General features: G+C 42.2%; 1 protein-coding gene across 17 annotated transcripts in view; it reads left to right on the top strand.

Annotated features, from left to right (window-relative positions):
• Positions 1 to 2,919: 2,919 nt before the first annotated feature.
• The window catches only part of SNAP91 (synaptosome associated protein 91), a 64,136-nt gene continuing 43,309 nt past the window's right edge, over positions 2,920 to 23,746 (top strand). For 2 of the 17 annotated variants that reach the window (XM_063389562.1, XM_063389558.1), the window contains exons 1-3: positions 3,827 to 4,544; positions 5,119 to 5,278; positions 23,090 to 23,232. In XM_063389562.1, coding sequence (XP_063245632.1) covers positions 5,149 to 5,278; positions 23,090 to 23,232 — 273 coding nt within the window. In that variant the 5' untranslated portion in view covers positions 3,827 to 4,544; positions 5,119 to 5,148. Of the gene's footprint in view, positions 4,545 to 5,118; positions 5,279 to 23,089; positions 23,233 to 23,746 lie in introns of all 17 variants that reach the window. The other 15 variants (XM_063389565.1, XM_063389556.1, XM_063389568.1 and 12 more) reach the window with 13 other exon arrangements.

Below are 23,746 nucleotides of genomic sequence, written 5' to 3'. Positions count from 1 at the left end.
AAGCAGTAAGTTAGGCAGTTTTTGGTACGCAGACTTGTTAAAGCAAATCTGTAAAAGATTAGTGCTCCATGTAAAAGAAAAGGTTAAAAAAAAAAAAAGAAAAAGACAAATTTAAGCCTAGTCTGAATCTGTTGTGTGGAAGTGCAATATACTTCATACCTCCAGACTTTTCCATTAGAAGCTCTATCAGGATTACAAAATTAATGATCAAAATCGGTACTAAATAGTGAGGGATTTCACAGGTATTGACTTTCACAGTTACAGGACTTTTGCTCCATTTCTGATACATCTGTCCATCTGCCCTCTTTCTGGTCTATTAACCTCAGTGTTATTGCCAGACATAGGCCAAAAAACTACTCCAGCAGCAAAAGCTATCCTTGTGATATGGTGTCCATGCACCAGTCAATGCATCAGTCAACAGAAGTCTCTAAGATAATACAGATTTTAAGGCTGTCCTTGTGGGAACCAGCACGCTGAGTAAGGAACACACCTTTTTCATGCCAATGACCACCTTTCTGTAACCATCAACTCTGTAATATGCAGACACTCTGTATTCTGCAGAACATGACCTCACTCTGACACGGCTTAATGAGCAGTAAAAAAGCTCATTGGCTTTTCTTTTTTGTAACTTTTCTCTCCTATTAATTCTCTCTCTTATCTAAATTAACTTTTTCATTTTTTAAGTTCTTCAAAGGCACAAAAAAGGCATTTCCTATGGGACGTAGAGTATATACTCATGCCATCAAGCCTTACCACTGTGTATGGCTGTTCTCTTAGATTCAGTAGCTCAAGTAGTTCTCCAAAATGTAATGAATCTTCTGCCAGGGATGCACAAACACATTCGTACATCCTCTTCAGACCATCATTCTGACTGGAAAATTGACAAACTGCTTTAATTTCTCATTGCTGTTTTATATCACAACAACCAAAGGAACTACTGAAACAAATGCCCTTGAGGAGGGTGAGTACAGAGGCTAAACAAACAGTTGTGGACAGAACCCATGTAAGACCAAGCAATTAGGTTGTATTTAACAGCAGAAGCACAGGAAATCCTGAGTATATGACTTGAGTACTTGCTGTTGCATGTGCTGTAGAGAAAGCAGAATGCAAACTACCTGGCTCCATCAACCTGATACAAAGTCAGGAGGATGCTTCTCCTTTGAGAAGTCTTTTTTTCCCCCTCCCCAGAGCTAAACAGATCTGTTCAGGACTGCTGCTATCACTATGGTTACTGCCAGCCTCTCCAGGAGCTCTGTGTGTACCACTGGCCTTAAGAGTAAGAGGGAGAAGCAGAACAACAGCACTGGGCCTGATGCAGGCTCAGGCACAGACAGGTGGGGTCTAAATCTCTGCCCAGCCTGTGAGGGCAGGAGGAAAGGGCATTGAAGCTGGCTGAAGAACTGGAAGACTTGACAGGAGAAACTGGGAAACAAATGGAAAAAAAAGCAGAATTGTGGTGAGAAATCCCCACATTTCAGTGCACCTTAGTGTACGAAAATACAGCCTACATGCTTTACATCACCCAAGACACGGGAATCTCTGGGGCAGAATTCAGGTATGAGGTGTGATGAATCAGCCCTTACTCACACCTCCTTCCCTCCACATGTGCTTGAGTGTGAGATTAACACAGACCTGCTCTATTTTTCTCACTTTAAATTCAGTTAAGAATTATCTTTGTGCCTTAAAATGGCTATTCAGTTTGTCATTAATGTATCTCCTCTTTTTAAGGCTTTCATTATTAAGTTGAAAGCACAGTTACAAAGAGTCAAGAAAGACATCACCGATTCTGTGTTATTTTTAGCAGTAATAACCCTTCCCAACTGCTCATATGGCCCTCATCTAGACCTCCACTGGCCAAGCTGTGAACCAGGGTTTGACAGATCCAACACACCAGGCAACTCCTTGGGACTTCATCTAAAACTGCCCTGTGGAATGGCAACCCCAACTCCCCATCTCTTTAGTCCCGGGCAGCTCCCTCTGTGGTGTATCCTTATTCAAGATTGTTCCTATCTCTTGTGTGGCTTTCATTACAGACATGAACTCCTGATTTGTGGGGTTGGGTTATTTTTAGGGGACTGGTTTCATTTTTAGGTGGTTGGTTTTAAATCCAAAAGCAATACAGCTTCAGCAGATAACATCCCTTCACTCTGAATTTAAAGAGTACTAATATCTTCTTGTCTTACCTTCTTAAAGCACCTTAGGTTTTCATTAGGAAACTGCAAAAATTTTAAGGCAATAGTACAGATTATCTGACTTATCTTTTGCTTCAGTGTTTTGACAATATGAAGACATAAAATTAGCTGAGTATTAACTATCACAATTTTTGGTGACACAGATCTCAGTGACAGTAACTATTGATAACAACACAGACTAGTTCAGAAAGGATCCAGACCTTCACACTGAAGATGTATACTAGATGTTAATAAAAGTTGCATCACTAATTAAATACTTTGGCTACTATAAAGTTGAAAACTATCCTGCTTGCAGGAAATAAAACTATTCTAAATTTCTGCTGTGTGGAGTCAACAAATTCCAAAACAGTTTATATAGTTGTTGGGTTTTTTTCTTCTGTAATACACCAGTTAAAAAGTGAGTTTCTGTTTTAAAGTCAAACCTCCTTTTAAACTCCTGTCAGTATTACCAAGAAAAGTTCAAAGTCGCTCTTAATGCCATAATGGAACATGAAGTATTGGTAGATCCCAACTGTTTCTTTCTTCTGAAATCAATTGGGTGTATGATCCAAATAACTGATTGTGAAGTACAGAGGAAAAACTGTTTGTGTGCCTCTGCTAAGACATGCTTCTAGCTGCCACAAATCATGTCATAAATGACAAATTCCTAGGCATTGAAGTTAGTATTTCTGTGGTAACAGAAAAAATTTCTAAATATTACTAAAATTTGTCTATACTCGAACAGTGAACTATAGTAATGTTAAAGAGCACAGTATGATCTTTCTGTGCAACTCCACAGTTTATTTATTTGCTACTCATTATTGAATAGAGATGAGAAACACGGACACATTCTCACTACTGGAATACGAGAGTCGCTCTTATAGGAACATTCAAAGTTTACAGACTCCTAATGCTGATTGCTAACAGCGATATACACTTTACATCTTTTTTTGAAATTAAATCCCACTCCATAGTCAAACACTGCATTTGAGAAAACCTTTGAATCTTGAAATCCAAAAATCTATATCTGCTCTGCAAATAAGAAGGAGATTTGACCAATATCAAAAATGTGCAAATCTGAGCACCTGTCTTCAGTGGTCCAAGGCACCATTTTACAGCTATTTTGGAAGAGATTTCCCACAGAAAAGATACCTTCAACTTTTGAGCAGTATTTTAACAGCATTTCCAAGCTTTCAGGCTGCCTAGGATTTTAAAAACTCCGTGTTGTCAGGTAAAAAAAAAAAAAAAAAGAAAAAAAAAAGAAAAAAAAAGAAAAAGTAAAAAAGTTGCTGTTTCATACAGTCACAGACCACACAATCCTTTGTCAGCTTTCTGCTCCTGGTATAACAAATGAAAACGGTGCCATATGTCTTTGTATGCAACACAACCCAATTATCACTCGGTGTGCACAACTCTTCAATACTGACTCTACGTGGTGTTTTCTCAGCTAATTAATGGCATAAGCTGACATCGTCTTCTGAAATTTGTTCTACCGGCAGCTCGGAGTAATTGCTACCAGTGCCATTTCGTTCAGACCCCACCCACTGAAATCACTTTACTCCAAAACTAAGTTCAGCCAATTTATGGTAATATATGTACTCCACATTTCCCAATACTCTACGGATCACTCCGGTAGGCTTCAAGTACACAATAAAATTGTAGCAACAGATCCTCCCGAGTGTGGCTGGGCTGTAACCAAGACCCTTAGGCTACCTTAGATAACAGAGAGAAAACCCTTCTGGGGACATATTTGAAATGTTTTTGATAACATTAACACCGTAACAACAATCTGGAGAAATCTAGTCTATGTGCAGTTGCGGGATCCCTCAAGGCGCTATTTTAAGCCTCCACGGCAGGACCGTGATGCAGACCGGGGAGCATCAGTGGCCCCGGCTCCCCGCAGCCGCAGATCCCCACGGGGCCGCCCCGCGTGGGAGCAGCCGCGGCCGTGCCGCCCCCTCCGGGGAGCGGGAGCGGGTGGGGGCCCGGGGTCACCTGACTGCGCCGGGCCACCGAGCTGCGGCGGCGGCGCTCGGCTCCGCTCCGTCCCGCCCTCTGCACCGGGCTGGGGGGCGGCGCTGCTGCGGCAGTAGCGCGGGGATTAGGCTGCGGGAGGATTAAGCCGCCGGCTGGAAATAGCAGCGTCGGCTCCCGGGCGTGGACGCCCAGCGCATCCCCGGCGGCGGCGGCGGCGGCGGCGGGAGGGGACGGCCCGCCCGGCACCTGGGGCTACCGGGGCCGGGGGGACGGGGGGGGCTGCTGCGCCGCGGGCGCCTCGCCAGCGGTCCGGGCCGGGCAGCGGTCGCGGCGGGGGCCGGCAGTGCCCTCCCCGGAGCGGCGGCAGGAGGACGGGAGGGAAGGACGCGCTGACAGGTCGGCCGCTGGCGCTCGGTCCATCCCGCTGTTCCCCCGCGCCGGGATGCTGCATGGCGCCGGGCGCCGCCGCCGCCGCATCCAGCGGCGCCCCACTTCCCGGCGCGGGGGGGGGGTCCCTGTCGGGGCCGGGGGTGGCGGTGCGGGAGGCAGCGGGAGGGCAGAACATGGCGCAAGGGTGCCATAATCGCCCATCGGGGAGGCGGCGGCACGGGCTGCGGCGGGGCCGGGCGCGGCGGAGGCTCCTCCGCGGGTCGGCTCCGGGGCGGGCGCCCGCACCGTGTTCGTGTGCAGCCTCCTTCAGCTGCCGGCATTATTTCCCCTTCATCTGTTCCTTGCAACGCCTAAAATACCCTTCTTCCTGCCCCGGGCGGCTTCTAGCGAGGCAGAGGCTTACACAACGGGGCGGGGGGGCTGCGCCTCGGGAGGGGCCGGGTGCCCGGGGGAGCATTGTGCGTGTGGCGGGGCTGTGTGAGAGCCCGAGTGCGTGTGTCCCTGTCCCTGCCCGTCCCTGCCTCCCCCCGGCCACGGAGCCGGCATCTCCCCTTCCCTCCCGTGTCTTTCGCCCCTGCAGAGCAGGCAGCAGCCAGCACGCCGTTCGAAGATGTCGGGTCAGACGCTGACAGATCGCATCGCAGCTGCTCAGTACAGCGTTACGGGATCGGCCGTAGCCAGAGCCGTCTGCAAAGCCACCACGCATGAAGTGATGGGGCCCAAGAAAAAGCACCTGGACTGTGAGCATCCCTTTTTGTTTCCCCAGCCAGGGCCCGGGGCTGAGGAGCCTGCCCGCAGGGCACTTCAGCGGGCCTCTGAGCCGGCTGGCTGTCACGCTTGCTCTAATCCAGCTTGCAAAGCATGAGGGTGATGGGAAATCTCCAGGAGAGGATGAGTTATTATTGCATTTCTTCTCTTATTGCATAATACTGCTCTTTCGGCCATTTTTTTTCCTCATGACCTCTTGCCTGTTATCCAGGGAGACAGTGGAAAGAGCGCCTTACGGAGCAGGGGCTTGGGAAGAGGGGAGAGAATCAGACATGGGGCAGAATGGACACGCTTGTCACTGCCCACTTGGGTCAGGATTAAGCCAGGATGAGATACACGTAAATGATATTCCCAGGGCTGGCCAGCACCAGTGACAGCGGGACCATCTCCACAGCACTGCATCTCCACTTCTGAAGAGGTTCAGATGATGGTGTGGTCAGATGGCACTGGGATAAATGCCGTCGTGTAGATTGGGACAACCATTGGAGAGTTTAAGGGCTGTTGCTGAGGTCCCAAATATCTGACAGCAACTCTGTGAGCTGTCCACTAGTTTGCGTCATGTTTTTTTACAGATGGCTGTTGGCTTTATCTCAGATTTTTGATGTATTCTGAACTGACATTAGCTAGTTAAGGCATGAAACAAGGTTGAGGCAAAATGTATATTGGAAAACAATGAGCTAGTCATGTTTCATCCTGACGATTTCATTTCAGCTATCACCCCTGCTTGGAGACACCAAGTTGTAGAATGGTGAAAGAACTTGGTCGTGCGATGTTAATTGGCCTTGTTTGCCAGTGGTATCTCTGTCCAGCATTTAACTTCGCAGATCAACAGCAGATGTTAATATCTAAAACAAAGTGGGTTTCCCATGGCTTTTTTGGACATTATAAGAAATACATTCAAGTAAAGATCAGCAGGTTTTCTACCAGGCAGCTCTTGGCTGCTGGCCATTACTAAGTAATGCTGGTGCAGGTGTTTGTGAGTACAGTTCTGATGATGCAGTATTTGTTAAAAGGAGGTAGCATTACTTCTGGAAAATAATTCCAGATTTCACTTCTAATGACTTTGTAGCTTATCCTCCAAGTGACAAACAGTAAGCTGCTCTTTCAGTATATTTAGATGCTCTTGCATATATGTCCAAGAAGTGCTGATGTAAGCAACACTGATTGAAGACTCACTGGAGTCTAAACTGTTGTTTAAGTAGATAATTGGTCTTGATATCATGTATTCTGTCATGTTTTCTTGTATATTTTAAAAAAATCATCTTGGTTATTGATGTCTCTTCTATGTTGTTGTTTGGTAGCTGTCAACACTTTTTAATCTGTAGGCTGTGTCTGGACTGTCCTATACAGAACTATCTGTTACTAGAAGCTTTAGCTTAAAAAAAGCATAGCTCATGTATTTGAAAGCATGCTGTGTCTATGTGTCTCTGTGTTTCTGTGTGTGTATGCATATATAAATAAAAGTACTATGTGAACTAGGCAGGATTAAAGTGAGGTAGAGGTAATTTACCAGGGTTATAGTAAGGACTGTAAAGGATTTGTGTTTGGATATTGATGCTAATATTACTGCTCAAGAAAGTGGATATACTGGAGACAGAAGCCAGTAGAATTCCACAGAATTTCTTACCTACCTGCATGTCACACATAAAAGAGGAAAAGAAACCCATGCCTGCTCTTTTTTTTTTTTTTTTCTGTTTTACAAGCTGTAAATAACAGTTCAGAGTTTAATTGGCTGGGTGCATTTCAGGTTGGATAAGTAGCATTTGAAGATGTGAAGAATGAAAGGTAAAACTTCTCAGTGCCTTACAATAAGTTTTATGTCAAGGGATAAAGGATTTATACTATTAAAAATTCAGGTTCCAGAGAGTGATGGTTGGAGTGATGCTTTATGAAGAGCTGTAATTCTGGTATTGACATTGGGATTCTGTGTCCTTGGGGAACTCCGTAATTTCATTTAGTGTCTTAGTTGTCAGGAGTTAAGTCACACAACCTCTTCCACTGCCCTACTTAACAACTGGACTTTGTAAATGAAATTGAGAGATCAACTATTTAATATGGGTTAAGTAGTCTTGTAAGGATAGGATACAATGATGCCTGTTCTCACATGTTTTCTCCAGAAGATAACAGTTCCAGAGGGTTATAGGGAGATCATAGGTGACAAGGGGAAAGGTGGTGTGTGAGGAAAGCAGAAAAGAACAGAATTAGTGTCTTTAGTGTAGAAGAACTGAGCTGCTAAGTGTTTACTTTTGTGTGGTGTTCTATACTTGCTATAGCTTTCAAATACAGACTGTAATATAGATGCTGCTGTCTTTTAGCATGGTGCTGGACAGGCTGGTCATGTGAAGGAGTACTGAAGTATCATTCGGTTCCTATCCTGTGCTCCTTAACAGGATTTACCATTTTCTTGAACTCCACATCTTCTACTAGTGAATTTTCAACAACTGCTGAAAATAGTGCCAGATGGCATTAAATTATCTTCTCAAGTCCCTTTGTGGGAAAAGGAATGTAAATCTAGGATGCTCTGATGGCTTTGGACAGCTGAGCTCTGACCATTTTGGGCTTACAAAACTGTTACCATTCAAAAGTTATCTAAAAATCACCACAATGATATGGATTCCTATCCCTCAGCTAACCAACGTTTGTTAGCTAAACTATTATTCATGTGAAGAAGTGGCAACTTCGTTTTGATGCAGTGGGAAGGGCCATTGCAGAGTGGGTGAATGAGGCATATGGGCTACATTGAGGATATATAAACTGATAATTCAAGTGGGAAGGCAATACTTGTGCACATCATAAGAGTTTGATTCTTTGAATTGTTCTGAAAGATGTGTTAATGCTTCACCAAGGGTTTCATTGTGTGGGCCAAGTAAAAGGCTGACTCCAGCCCCAAATGGGAATGACTCTGATGGTATCAACAGCGAGATGCTTTTGGAAAAGGGAAATAACACGACTTCCAAATGTGAAAACACATGATAGATGAGGGAAAAGTAGATAGATCTCAAGTCAGCTCTTTTTATAGGATCTCACTCAGAAACAGACTTTCAAGCTTTCATTTAGGGAAGTGAATTGAAAACTAGTGAGGTTGTTCTGTCTGCAGGTGGTTGTAACAAGTTCCTGTTTCCGAAAATTATAGAAATGGCTGGGATTTTCCTTGACTCATTTTGCTGAGTGAATTGCTTTGCAGTAGGAGGAAGTTCTCCAGTGTGTATTCTGAAAGGACCACATGTGTCCCCTTACTTCTTCAAAATAATTCTCGTAAGGTAGAGGACCTAAAAAGAGGAGGCTCTAAAAAAAGTTTATAGTTTAATTCATGGTGGTAACTGAACTGCAGAGCTGGTGTCAGTATTTTGCTTGTACTAGAAACTTCTTGCCTGCAGTGTTCTACCTTTCTTCTGCAGTCTCTGGTGTTGACCTAGCAAGTTTGAATCACTGTGGTCTTTAATGTTGAAATAGAAGTGTCTATTGACCAAAAGCAATGTGTTAAACTTTTTTGCCCAGGTTCAGTAAAGATGATGTTGCTGGGTCCCACAGGTTAGTCTTAGAAACCTCTCTCTTACTCCTGGGAAATATGTCTGTTTCTGCTTTTTGGGAAAAGCTGGAGGTCAGTGGACCTACCTTGAGTTCCTAGACTTCAGTGTCTATTGACTGAGTTAAAGGATAGAGTTGACTAGGATGTGTATATTTCAGAAGTTGTTTGCTGTTGAAGTGATCTGGGGAGTTTTCCAAGACTGCTGGCACTTGTGGCCCTTTCCTAGCGGGAGTAGTGCAGATGTACTGCATTGCTCTGCAGTCCAGGTAGCACCCAGTCTCTACTGCTGGGGGAGTATCTTCAAGAAAATTGCCAAGAATGGAGTCCTGTACACACTGGGCTTAATCCTTCACACTTTACTAATGAAACTGCTTTTATGTTTCACTGTATCTTATATTGGGGTAATTTGTTGCAGTTTCTATGTGTGAGAGAACTGACTTTGTTTAAATGTTATCACTGAAGATCAGCTGGAATACTGTGGTTTGGTTTTTGTTTTCATAGCTGGTGTGGATTTTATAGTGTGAACTCCTCTGTTACTCCAATGAATTTGCTCTCACACCAGAAAAGTATCCAAGCAAGCAGTTTTTTTCTTTAATTCTTTATTGGATGTTGGATTAGTGCATTTGTTGTGTGTAAGGATTCATCACCAGTTTTTATGTTGAATGGCTGTTTCTGTGGCCTTCTGCCATGTCCTTTCCCAAAAGGGTATTGAGGACACAGTTCATTTGGAGGCATGCAGGTGTCTAAATAGGAATAGAAATACATGTGTCATGGGTAAAGGGAGGTAATAACACTTTTTAGATTAGTTGTTCTTGAGTATTTAAGTGGCATTAACTTTCAATTCCCCCCCAGCCCCATACTGTTTTTAAGGCATGTGTAATACCAAGAGAAGGCTGCCCTTCTAATCAAGCTAAGACTTGGCCAATTCTTCAGAATGTGTTTGAATCAGGGTAGAAGTTTGAATTCATGTTAAGATTCAAATGTTGAAATACAAGCAGGATCACTTGATCCTGTGCATTTCAACTGTTCTGTGTGTAAGTTTTCTTATGGTGTAATGCCTAAGGAAAGGAAGAGAGAAGATGAGGGAATGGGAAAATAAGTAGGTACTGTAATATAAAACTTTATTTCATGTGAGCAGTGTAACTTGATAAAGATTGACTAGTCCTGAGGGTAGGTATTCTTAGTCTTTTTCAAGAGTAAGCAAGATCCTTCTGTTAAACATGCTTTGTCAAGGTCATGGATGACAAATCTGGGACAAGTCAGGTCTTCCTGTTGTACTGATTTCCGTTGTAGACCTTGATAATGGAGTAGCTATTTATGAGATGGTCAGGATGCCAGTGCCCAGAGCATGGTTTTAATCACTTCTATTTTGTAGTTGAATATGTTTCATAATAGTCTCATAGTGTTGCTCCCTGGCAGCAATTGAACATCTTCTAGATGACAACAAAAATCTGCAGGTTTGATTGATGTTTTGATTTGATCTATGTCTCTGATTTCCCAGCCTCACTCTTAAATCCTTTATCTTCTGGGCATGCCTTACATGGGCCTGTCACACAACTGGGGAATTATATGAAGTCTCCAAGAAAGTGCTCTGTAGGTGTGGTCAGTCTGTGCTTCTGTGTCTCTGCCATGTGAAGGATCCTCTGAAGTGCCTAAAAGTAGATGACAGCATAACTTTGAAGGGCATAAAGCATTTTGAAGGCTACTCATTTTCTCTGCTTCTTGCTGGACTGAGAAATTGGTAGCCAAAAAGGAGAATTTCCTGCTCTTGGAGCTCCCACTTAGGAAAAAAAATGAAAAAACACTGCTTTTAGTATTTTTCTACTGCTGCCTGAGGTTCTTGAGACTACTTTGCTCTTCTTGCCCTGCTTGCCTTCCCACAGTGCTGGGTGTCCCTGACAAGTTGTTGGCTGCAGGGCTGGCCTCTGTGAGAAGAGACCAGGACACGCTCTGTGTCAGACACAGCCAGCTCCACGGTGGATCTGCTGCAGTACACAGCTCAGCCCATCCACCAGGTCTGTGGCACCTCAAGGAAAACAAACTTAAGAAAAAGCAGAAAATACTGGCTACACAGAGGAAGTGGGAAAAAGAAATAGGAGAGACAACACCAGGGTTAGAGATGGAGCAGGATGCACTCCATGGTGCTGGAGCAGGTGTCCTCTGCAACCTCTGGGAGACACCCCTGTTTTCAGAAGTCACAGCAGCAGCATTTCCCAGTGCTCCCAAAACCCTGCCATGTGCATCGAGTTTACTCCCTGCCACCAAAGAAAACAAAGGGATTGACCTTCCTCAGTCAGCTGTGGACATACATTATTGCTGAAGGAGCTGGATCCAGGATTTCTGAGGATGGGGACAAATTGGGGGTGGAGCCATGACATTATATCCCTTCCCTTAGCTTTACTATAGCCTAGAGGTGAGTCCAAACAGTACCAAACAGTATCCTTAAGTAAGTATCCTTATCCTTGCCCTGTTCATTTTTTGGAGACAGATCAGGATGCTGGTAAGTTCTGTTCTGAAAAGCACAAGTTCTGTTGTGTGCCCCGGGTAAATACAGGAGTCTCACCAACGAGTAATAAACCTTGCATCTCCAAACCTCGACACATGGCATGCAGATTAGGAATAGTATTCTGGCTGGTTTGGAGAGAGAGGTTTCTAATACCAGGAGAATGAAAAAGCAAGGAGTAAAGCAAGCCAGGAAATCAGGGTCTGAATCTCATTGCAGGACATATATCAAAAAGCATGGGTCATCTGGCACAGGACTGAGCCCTGAACTCAGACTAAATGAGAAGATAGAAGAAGCCTTCCTGATAGCCTTGCAGGCAGTGATCTGTAGTGCAGGGTTTGCAGCAGTACTTTTGTTACTCTGAGTCAGCAGTATCAGCAGGATTGCAGTGTGAAGCCTCACTGGTAAGCTGACATTAGAGTATCCTGCCCCATCAGATTCAGCACAACTGCTTGATTTTCCTTCTGTCCAAAATTTTGCTTGGATGAGAGCTGGTGGCATAAATTAACCTGAATAATCCAGGTGTTGGCAATTGCTGGAAGGCAATTGGAATACTTGGCAGAGGCCAGCTTGTCACTTTACAGAGTGTGGGAAGGTCTGCTTTTTCTGAAACCTTGCAAACCATATACTAGGCCCTTAAAACAGTTTTTAATGCTTTTAATCTTGCTATTTTGATAATGTTTACTTCAGAGTTGGCTGAAAATATTCAAAATAAATACAAAATGTTTTGTTGATGCTCATAAATTCTCTAGGTTATGAAACATTTACTAAAGAGTTGAGAGCTATAGTTCACTGAGAGGGAATATGCTATCTGCACTAGCATCACAAATGATGTTGGACATCAGCCTTGAAATGAATGTAGGTGGAATACTAGAACAGTATTTTCTAGGCTGCTGGCAAATGGGGCATTCACTGGGCATCTGAGGTTCATGGCTTAGTTGTAGGCACAGGAAATGACAGTGCACAATATTACCACTGACTTCTGGACCAGCCAAGTCTAAATACCTTTCTGTTTCCAGCATAATGTGATCTCGTGCTTTGTTGTAGGTTATATCTGTATCTTAACTTTGTTTAATGAAAGGGATTGCATGCTAAAAGGTCCTGATGTTATGCTAATGTTGTGTCATTTATGTAATTTTTACTCTGGCCATCTGAGCAGAGGCAGCATGTCAGTCAGTTGCCTTTCCTTGAGTCTGTTTTTTCTAGGTATTGATAAAACTGAAATGCGTTATGATGTTTTTTGTAGAGGGGATTTTGTGAGTAGATAGACATGATCGTATCTGAAGACCACCAAACCCTTCCTCTCATGTTTACTGAGAATTGCAGGTTGCTGACAGGACGTGTCTGCAGCTTGGGTCTGGCTTGTGGCAATCAAGTCCTTTTGGTCGTAAGCCAATATGCAAGTTTACCACAGGTAAAAAGCAAATTGGCAGGAACTCCTGTGTTGCAATTGGGCCACAGAGTTCTGACAAAATGGTTGAGCCATATGCTTTGACAAGGTTGCTTTACTGACTCAAAGAAGGAATGAAAAAGAAAGCAGCATTCTTTGCTCATTGTTTTTAAGTGTTTAGGAGACTAGGTTATAGCTGAGATGGAAAACACTGGTAAGGGTAGATTGGAGAGTTTGGTGTCTACTTGAGATAAGAGTGTTCCACCATACAATTAAAAGACCAAAGGACGCGTCTTTTCAAGAAAGTGTCTTAAACTTTTCTGTCCTAAGAAGTGATACAAGGCTGTGGCTTGACTGCTGACAGCAGAGTGCATCACTTCAGGCTGACTCTTGGCTTGGCTCGGGCGCAGATGACATGATGGCAGCGGGTGCTTCCATAGCAGATGGTCAGGGGTTAGCCTGCAGAGCCTGGCAGGCTCCTGGTGCCTCTGGCATGGTTCTGTTACAGATCTTAAATCACTCTGATTCTTTACAGAATGTTCTAATGTGGTCCTCCACAGAAGTGAGAGAAAGACATGAGTGCTTGAAGCATGAGTAAAACATGCTGACTTGTTGTCCACATTTTTTAAATGTATGCAAATTTACAAGTTTAGAGGAGGGTCCTCAGACTAAGCAATGGGTGATCCTGCCACAGTGCAGGATGGCACTAGGAGGGGGCACATCTTTAACTTAATAGAAGAGCCGACCTAGATGCACTTCAGTGGGAGTTCAAACTGCTTTTCACAGCACTCTTCCTTTTGCTTCTTGCTTCAGGGAGTGTAGGACTTGTATGAAAGGGGCAAGCCAGCTGGCCTGTTTCCTTCCTCTGAAGGTTGCTGTTTCTCATTACATATAGGTCGAATATAGATGAAAACTTAAACTTATTGTTGCATCAGTCCTTTAGCAGCCCTGGCGTTTTCAAATCCAACCTTTTCAAATGGAGACTGGGGTTTGGATCCTGTTACATGACTCTAGAATCCAGAGTATGTTTATTGTGCTTTTAGCTCCTAATCTAAGTTTTATAGCTTCATCTAAGTGTATTTAGAGAAGAATGTACATTCTACTAAGGGACAGCAAGCCAGAAGCAACTCAGCATATTTAGTGTGCCAGTATTTTGAAAACATGTACATTTTATTATGTGTGATGTTTTGTTGCTGGCAAGTGAAGCAGTGGTATTTTCATGTGTGAGCCTTACCTGCAACTTTCTGATCTGATCTTTCATCCTATGAAATGACTGTGAAAGAATCTACATTAGAGTTTTTCTGGTTTTGCTAAGTTGATTTAAACTTCAGATTCCTTTGTTGTTGGTGAATGGCCAGAGTGTTAATAGGCAAGATTTGCTGTCCTTGTAATAGATGAGTTTAAAGAGCTGCCTCTTGTTCATCAGAAAGCTGGAAATTACTTAGACAGTATTATGAGAAACTACCTTTCAGTGTCATGCTCCATATCAGGAGTTAAGTTGACACTTCTGGGTGTTCCAGTCTAGAGTTCTGGCTCTGCACAGAACTTCACTGCCTGGATGTGAGCCTGTGTGATGGATTCCAAGTTCCTCACTCATCAGTAGCTTGATAGGAGACTTCTACTGCCAGTGGCAAATGCATCATCCAGAAGCAGTTGTGACTTCAAACTGTTGATAGCAACTTAGTACTATCAGGTTTTTTAAAATGTTAGTACTCCTTACTGCCTCTTCTATCTCTCAGGTGAATGCTCCATTGAATTTAACATTTTGGGGTTTTTGTAACATCAAGAAATCTGCTGTACATGAAAGGCTGCCAGCTCATGTTGAAGAGTCAAGTCTATTGGAAGTAGACTTCATTTTTTTCAAGGTTTTTGAGACTTAAACTCACCTGTGTGGCAAAAGTATTATTGTTTCACTGAGGTAGTACAAGGGCATGGACATAGAGGAATTGCACAGTTTCGTATTTTACTCTTTTTTTGTTTTTCTTAGCAAGGAGAGAGTAAAGCTGTGTCTAACTGTGAAGGACATCAGTCCTTTTGTTAAAAAAGACTGTTTTAAGGCACAACATTCACATATGAGGCAGCCATCTGGTTTTATGAACTCTCCTGCTTTATGGTAGATACATAGATACAAGACAATGGATTGAAATGATAGCAGCCATGTTAGAAAGTACTTGCTGCTTGGTAGGAGCTGCTTCAGTGTCGAGGTCATACTGTTGCACTGCCTTGTGCAGAGGTTTGCATTACAACTTAGTTTCTTTTTTCTACAGGTATGTTCATGTTTTCAGCAGGGCTGCCTGCATGGTTGTGGGCATTTCAATCCTAGTTTAAAGTTTTGGGTTCTGTCTTTATGTTGCATCCACCAATGCAACTGGACTCTGGGAATAATCTTGCTGGGGGAATAGCAAAAGCATGGACTCTGGTCTAGCTATTGAGTCTGACATGTCAGCTTCTGAGGCTGCCTGCTCAACTGATCTCTTTCCAGCACAAAGGCTGTACTTAATTACCATGGCCCTGAAGTTGTTTGCACGTTGTCTCATCCCCACCCATTTTGTTTTGTTAATGTATTTCCAAAATGTAACAGCTAAGTATTGGAGCAATAATATGTTTTTGCAATATATTTTTAGTCTAGTTCAGCTTTGCAGTGGATTACAAACTGCTGTTCTGGGCAGAGTTGGTAGTCCTAGTGATAGTTTCATTTCTACAAGTTCATTAAAAACAAATGGTTTTCTGAGGAAAGGAGATCATTTGGGGGTAGAATTCTTCTCAGACTGCAGAGTGACAACTGAAAGAGCTCAGGTACCATGCCTTAGCTGATTACCACTTTCTGCCAGATGTGTTTGGAGTGTAAGATCAGCCCAGCACGTAAAGGCTGATTAGGATTAGAAAATGCTGTAGTGCAGAGATTAAAGTAAATGGCCCAGTGCTGTTGTAGCAAGTGTGAAATCCTTGTGTTTCTAGTGTAGCTGTACTCTCTGTGCAGTTGATTCTGTTACTGATACTCCAGTGATAAGTTATTAATTGATACAACCAACAGGTAATGTTAGGGGTTAGTCACGTTCATGGAAGGATAATCACAGGCCACAGCTGGAATCCTGGTATCAGGTTGTGGATGTACCTAATGTCAATAGGCAACTGACAGTAGTCATTTAAGTAGATACTATTGACTGTTATCCTTCTAAGCAATAATCTTGAAACTCTATGATGCCTTTAAAATTACTTGGTAATTTGCAGCAAGAGCTAAGATGCAGGAGAAGTGTCACTTTAATGCTTGCATGGATGGAGAGAACAATTCCCTTAGAGGAAATTGAATAAATTCTTTGAAGGCTTGGCAGAAGATTGGCTGGTGATTGTGGTTTCGTCTCTAAATTAATGTGTATTTTGGTTAAGGCTTCAAGGTTTGAAGTGCTGAAGGAAATGTCTTGTAGAATGAGGTCTGAGATTTGCCATGCAGGATAAAAGTTCCTTTTCATGCAAAGTTACTGGTCAAAAGCTATTTTTAATGTTAGCAGAGTTTCTTCCATGTCTCTTCTTCCCCTAGTGTTTGGCATTTAAGATGCCATATTACAGCAGGGTGGGAAATAGCATTTCTCCAAGACAGCTGCTGTTATATGTTAACCTTATAACCATTGGTTGATGTCCACCAAATGCAAAGGGAATTTTGAGTATCTTAAACTATTGAGCTATGCAAAATGACACTACAATAATGATTTGTGGCTCAGCTCTTACTTCCAGTAAATCAATGAAACAGAGAAGTAGCACATTTAGCTCCAGAATTACTTGATGTTTCATATCAACTTAAGCAGAAGTGCTTAATTCTTCTATTTGAGCCAAAAAATGCATGTTTCTGTTGATCTAGTTGTGGAGCAGGATTTGTGTGGAAGGAAGGTTGGGGTGAGTTCTGCGGGTGAGAGGAAAAGATCATTAAGGCTGTGATTTCTCATCTTTCCTCTACTTTGCTGAACTTGTATTATTGCCTGAGACAGATTCTTTGGTATTCAAAGAGTGAATTCTGAACAAATCAAGTTCAAGATTGAGCTTCTTAACAGCTTTAGACAGGGAGAATATTCCATGCTTGGTAACTAATGTTTTTCCTATAGTGAAGATGCTTTAAAAAGCTGTGGTAGCTGTAGTGGGGAGGAAGGGCAGAATTCTTAGACCATTGTGCCTTTCCCCCTGTGTCTGGTGTTCTGGCTTCATATGTGTGAGGCTAAAAACGTGCTTTCCATAGTATGTTTGTACGAGAAACTTTGTGTAGCCTATCTTCTTTTATTCCAGATCTGAAATTCCTGAGCAAAAATGAAACTTACTCTTCTAACTGGTTGAATCACGGGTGTCAGCAAGTTCTCAGACTTCGTTCATAAAATATATTAATTGCTAATTAGTTTTCAGTCTTAAAGACTGTACTTAAAACCTCAATGACTGCTCCTTAACACTGAGCTTCTGTAGCTGGCCTGAATGTCGCCTTTCAGTTCTGCTGTTCTCCTTGAGAGAACTGCAATGTAAACATTAAAGGTAGCACACACTGTTCCTCTCCCAGAGGCAGTGGAGCTCTAAATTCTGAGAACTTTTATGTAAAAAATATTCGTAGTTCATGAAACTTGGAGGAATTGCTTAAAGCAAGATCATTTTCTTTTAACACAGAGTAATCCCCCATTATTAGTACTGAGAGAGACAGCTGCTGTAGTTCCACTCTTTTAGATCCCGTAGAAGACCGTGTGATGGTTGGCTTTTATTTCCTGTTTCCAAGAGAGCTGAACCTGAACCTCTCAGGAGGAAAAGCCATACATATAAATAATTAAGTGCAGCATAACACAAGTGCAGCAGCATAACTGATGTAACACTGCTAATGAGCTAGGGTGATTTTTGCAGATGACTTAAAGCCAAATATCTTGCCTTGATATGTTGGTTGATGAGGGGTGCAAACCCTATAGAAGTATGTTGGAATGAAATCCGTCAGTGTGTATGGGCAGTAGATTTTTCACTTTGTTTCAAAAGAGGTAATTGGTAATGTAGGAGGTGGTCCACTGTTGTATTTAAAAAGGAGTAGTGAGATAATAAGATGATTGTAAGGCTAATTAAACTCTCAGGTTGAGAAATTGAAGGATGCTTCAAGAGAAGTCTGCTGGTACTCAAGTCATTTACCCTTTCTCTTTGCAGACCCTTCATGTGATTGATAGGTTCTGCAAAACACTTCATACTTTGGGTAGTACAATATGCCTGTGAGTAGGCAGAAAGAAGAAATTGTATATAAAAGCTTGTCTTGATGTGTTGTTGTGTGGTTCAAAGACTGATTGTTGTGACCTCTGAAACTTCAGGATCTGCAGCAAGTATTTGTCCTCACAAGAGTCTGAGATGTATTTTGGAAGGAGAAGGTATTTGAAGTAAGGTTGGAGAGAGGAGGTAGCACCCCCAAGAGCTACAGCTGCATTGTTGGGAGTCTGGAGTACCTGGAGAGCACAAGCTCAGTGGAAGATTGTGTTTGGGTTTGTTGAGTTGGCATAGGCACGGAAGTTCCAAGGCAATATCTGAAAGATGCTGGACTTTGATAAAGGATAGGCTTGCTGGCATCAAGGTGAGATACAGCAACCCTCGAGGCAGACTTTTGGGGAGGAAGGAGGAGACAGCATGTGCTGCTGTTGGGGTGATTGCTACAAGCCAGGTCAATATGTGTTTGTGTAGACAGGGCAAGCTGGAAGCGAAAAGAATACATGATAAATTATAACCGCAGAAACTAATCCCAAACTCTTTTCCGAGGAATTGCCCGATAGTCAAAGCCAACAACGTTCAAATTATCTAATATTCTTATGAGCAACTGTTGTAGACGCATAAACTGGTAAGTTTGTTCTGCTTTCCAATACTGTTTTGTGGTCAGGTTTTTGTAGATGGAGAAGTAAGTTCAGCTCTTGCATTGGTTGGCACAATGCTCTAGCAGCTTCCTAATACAGTTCTGTCTTGCAGGGGAGGGAGTGTACTCATACTTGCTTAGTTAACTTGGTTGAGGCTTGTGAACTCTTACTCTGAGCTGCTTCTTTTTGTTCTTGACTAGCCTGGATTTGGAACAATCCTGCATTTCTTTTTCAATAGCTTCAAGGCATTATTTAAATACTTATAAGTGAGCAGAAAACTCCTGAAGACTGTTGTAGCATTTGAGTAATAGTGAGGAAGGTCTGTAAGTGGGTTACTGCTGGAGAGATTTGCCAAAGTTTAGGAACTGAATGTATGACACAGCTCAGATGCTGAGGCAGCTTGTGTGTTAATTCAGTCTGGAATGACAGCTGCTCTTAAGCTGGCATTGATACTCCTCTGAACAGAGAGGTCTTGTGCTCTGCTGCTGTTTCTCTGCATACTGAAATGTAAATTGTGAATAATTAATCATGAACTGGGAAATCCCAGGACTGCTTATTAAAGAATTTGGGGGGTGGGGGGGAGTACGACAGGGGAGCCAAAACAAAACAGGAAAAAAACCCCTTCCCAGATCCAGAGTATCATCTGGAAAGGTAAAGGACTAAGAAATTGTATAATCTCTCTTATTAAGAAAAACAAATAAATAAACAAACAAAAACAACAACTAGAAACTAGTTTTTAATGAGACTGAAAGAGTCTGAAATTCTGAAATGTTCTTACTGTTCCCTTTTTTTACCCTATGAGCTTAACAAACACTAAAGCTAGTCCCATCTTTTAGTGTGCTCTTCAAAGTGTCATGAAGAGAGAGCCAAGGTCTCTCAACTTTCTTCAGTCTGCCTCAGTGGACCCTTTACCATTCTTCCTCTCTTTGGCAGGTTTATCTTTTTATTAATGGAGGTGTTAATTAGGGAAGAGAAGTAAACCTAGAGTATGATTAGTTGCAGTTGTCTTAGGTCTTGATGAAAAAATAGGCCTTTCCAAGAGCTTAAACACTGCTGTTTAGATTTAAGTTACAGTGTCAGAGAACTGATAACCTTTTATTTCTTCTATTGCATTGATTTTTCACCTCAAAGCTTAACTAGAAAAAGTATATTGAAGTAAAATTTTAACTTTAAAAAGTCATTTAAAAATCTTTAACTGAAGAAGTCTTTAAAATAGCAGCTATGAAAATATGAAGAGAGGAAGTAGGAGAAATTACTATTTTGGCAATTGTGATTTAGTCCCACAGTAAACAAAAGGATTCATATACAGCATATATAGGTCTTCATTCTTCAATTACTTTGCTTCTGTGAAATGTGTGGTAAAAGCACTTGCTGCTATTGCAGTACCATTCTGATTTCTGACTGTCCTTGTAATTTGTATTTGAGCTCAGTGTCTGGGGATTAGCTGTCAGTGTACTGGATGCCTGCAGTAGCAGAAACTTCTTCAGGAAGGTACCTTTAATCCTTGTTTGCCCTACTTGTGTGTGCCCCAAATGGAATCAACTTTGCAAGATTGCTTCATATGGTTTCTGTTGAGTTGTTATTCATCTGTTACTTGTTAATATTACCTATTTTGTATAAGCAAATGTACCTATGACTTCCTTGGAAGACTAAGCTTTATTGTCTCTTGTCCACCCAGTCTGCATCTGTCTATTTTGAAAATGTCGTTTCTAGATTTTTTCCTGTATATGATTTCTTTTTCCTTGTATCTGTTTTTCCTTACCACATTAAGTAAAATTAATTTTTCCAACTCCTATTTTAAATTTTAGTTTAGCCACCAAACTCTGCTGCTCATTTCCCTAAAGTTAGCTGTGCTGGTGCTTCATTCCAAATGCTGATGGTTGCTGGTTAAGCTGAGACTGGAAAAGAAACCCAGGAAATTTGAATACCTTATCTCTGTGATGTGATTAAATGGGAAACAGCTCTGCAAGAATTATCCCCCCCAATCTCCTTTTTCTGGCCTCAGATGACAAGTGACATCTTCATGCATGGTTTAATTCTTTTCTGTGCACTGAAAGTAGTAGACTTAATTTTAATCATGCCTCTCTGTTTTGCACACTATAATTACTCATGTCCTAAAACATTCAGAGCTGCAGACTGAGATGCTGTAGCCTCCAGCAGTTTGGAGGGGAGACAGAAATGACTGACTTCAGAAGCAGTGCTGTGGCATCATATAGCTGTGCCTTGTTGCCTCCATGGCCAGCGTTTCTGTGGATGGACTTCTCTGAGGTTTCATTATCTAAAGTGCACTGATGGGATAAACAGTTTATAGTGTCCCTCTTTCACAGAAATCTACATACTGAAGCCCAAGACTAAAAGCTTACAAATCTGATGTATTTCCTTATATTAATAAGACAAATACTGTCACCTGCAGTAAAATCTAAGCAGGGTACAGAGTGAGTAAGCCACTTGTGACTTGCTTCTAGGCTTTTACAAACCACTGTCTTCTGCAATGCATTAATCAGCAGTACAGAATGAAAGATCAGTGGCCTGTTTGTACCACAAGATCAAGAATTCTTGGAGCTCTGTGATCTTGAACTGCTGTCATTCAATAGCATGGCTTTGCTACCATAATACTTTGTCTGCAGAACGGCCTCCTTCAAGGGTAGTATTACTGAGGTTATAGAAGTAAACACATTTCAGAAGGTGTTCTGCAAAAAATTCAAGCCCAGCTTCCATAACCAAGACAACAAAATGCCATGACAACATACATTTTCAATTCAAACTTGGCAAACAGATCACATAAATTTTGTCTACTGTATCATCCCAGAAAATCATTCCCCTGGCCTGAAACTGAAGACAACTTGAGCTTTTATGCCCATACAATGGACAATTTCATATGGAAGCTAGCACTATGGTTTTCCCAAGCTTGTGACTCTGAGCTAGAGATTTCTTGGATCTTAAATAAAATAAGTCTTTGTAATAGAAGGTAAAAAAACCCAAACCAACCAGACAAAACCTGAACTTTTGAATGCTTCTGGTACAGCAGTGTGGGTTTCTGTACACACCAGGTGGGTCTCAGTCGCTGATGTGACTCATTGATCTATTTGGACAGACTAGTCCTCTGGACTTTTCCAGTCCTCTAAAGGCAGAAGCAGTAGTTTGATGCTGAGGCTTGAATTCCCACTCTTAGCAACATTAATGCTCTCCATTGGTTGGGATTATGTAGGGGAGGGAAAGGAAGCCTGCCAAGTGGTTATCCTGCTGCCCAAGTGAAATGAACTCCTGTAGACTTGCATAGTTTAAATGTGCAAGGATCAGTCACAAAATATCCTGCCTGCTTTGGAAGCAGAATATCTGTCATCACTGAATGAGTTGAATAGTTGGAAGAAAATTTCTAGTCTGGAGGTGGGGAAGAAATCATTAACAATGATTCCTCTGAGGGGAAGTAAAAGTTGAGTATTTTCATTTCAGATAATGCTTAGTCTAGTAGTTAAATTTCTAATTTTTTTCTGCTTAGGTCCTCAAATTTTAAGCCTCAGACCTACAATTACATATGTGTTTTGTGCTCTTCATGTTGTGTGAAGTCATCTCCTTTAGTCTTGCTAGGGCTGTGTCTGGCATCACACAGGTTTTGGGCATGCAGTTGCAGAATGCAGTTTCCAGCTGTGTCTCAAAAATAGGTGATAGCTTGTAGGAAGCAATTGCTGGCTGCCTAACTGGGTCGGTAGATAAAGGGATGTAGTAAATCACAGGTCCTGTGAGGTACAGAGGATAGTGGGAACCTTACTGCCCTACTGTTTATGATTTAACTGCTCACCTTAACTTCATGCACACTCCAGTGCAAGTTAAGATGTTCTTAATGTACAGGACACTAAGCTGTATGTTACCGTTTTTCCCTGAGACAGTCTAATGTCCTGTTTCTTCTATGTAAGGTGCAGTTGCTTCTGTATAAGCTGATGTCATTCCTTATGTTGTTCCTTGCTGTTGAAGAGGTCCTAATGCGTGTCTGAATGCACTCTTCTGCTTTCTGGGTCTGCAGAAACTCTAGGAGGTGTGCTGGAGCTTGCTGATTAAAACAACCTCTGGGATGACAGAGTATCTGTTTCTGGTGATGCCTCTTTTTGCTGATGGGACTGGGTTCAGTGTGCTTGGCATGGTACCTGTAAAGGAAGAATTCAGTAGTTCTTATTTCTCTAACCCAGAGGTAATGAACTGTGACAATGAACTTAAAAACCTGCAAGCAGTAAAGTCATATGACGTGCCCTGTAACTTCGTCTGGGATAAAGATGGAGAAATGTTTCGTCATAGCTCGAGACAGAATTGCTGGATGAAAGAGTTAGATCACTGTTGCTGTCAGCATGTACTAATATAATCTGTTTGATGTTGTTGTTTCTTTTTTTTTAATGTGGAATATAAGCACTGAACTTGCCGTTTGTCACAACCATAGCCAGCAGCCTGGTGGTCTGAGAACCACGCTGCCAATTTTTTATCACACTTGTAGCTCCTAACACCTTTGTTTCCTCTCTTCTACAGACTTGATCCAAGCAACTAATGAAACAAATGTGAATATCCCTCAGATGGCTGATACGCTTTTTGAGAGAGCAACAAATAGTAGCTGGGTGGTCGTATTCAAAGCCTTAGTCACCACACACCATCTAATGGTCCATGGCAATGAGGTAAGCGTGAACAACTCTCCCCAGGCCACATTGGCACTGAACACACTCCAAGCCAGAAGTGTTAGTAGTGCAGAGGCATCTTATCTGAACTAGAAAGGACCTGAGAAGAGAGGGCAAGAATGATTCTTGATGAAGGGAAAACTTAACTGTTAATAACAGAGTTGGATTGTTTAGCTGTCTCTCCATTTATAAAACCATAACATAGAACCAAGATGCAGACTTTGCCAGGATGCTGACATTTTAGGCACTGAATCTGGAAACAGCTACCCAGGATTAAACACTACCTGGGATTTTTTGACAAAGGTCAAAGTTGATGTTCTGGCATGTGCATATTGCCATCCTAATAGTTGCCTTCTCTGCATGAGTGTTAATATCTTCCTGGAGCTGTAAATTTAACTTGATAGCCTTTTACATCAAGTTGTCCTTATCCATGCTTTTTATTGACCTGTATAGACAACTATGTCTGCATAAAAAGAGACAACATATTTAAAGAATTTCAGAATGACTGTGAAAC

The sequence above is a fragment of the Prinia subflava genome, chromosome 2, assembly GCF_021018805.1.
Source record: "Prinia subflava isolate CZ2003 ecotype Zambia chromosome 2, Cam_Psub_1.2, whole genome shotgun sequence".
Taxonomy (NCBI): Eukaryota; Metazoa; Chordata; class Aves; order Passeriformes; family Cisticolidae; genus Prinia; species Prinia subflava.
Note: the sequence above shows the minus strand (reverse complement) of the source record. Positions and strands in the feature narration are given on the sequence as shown.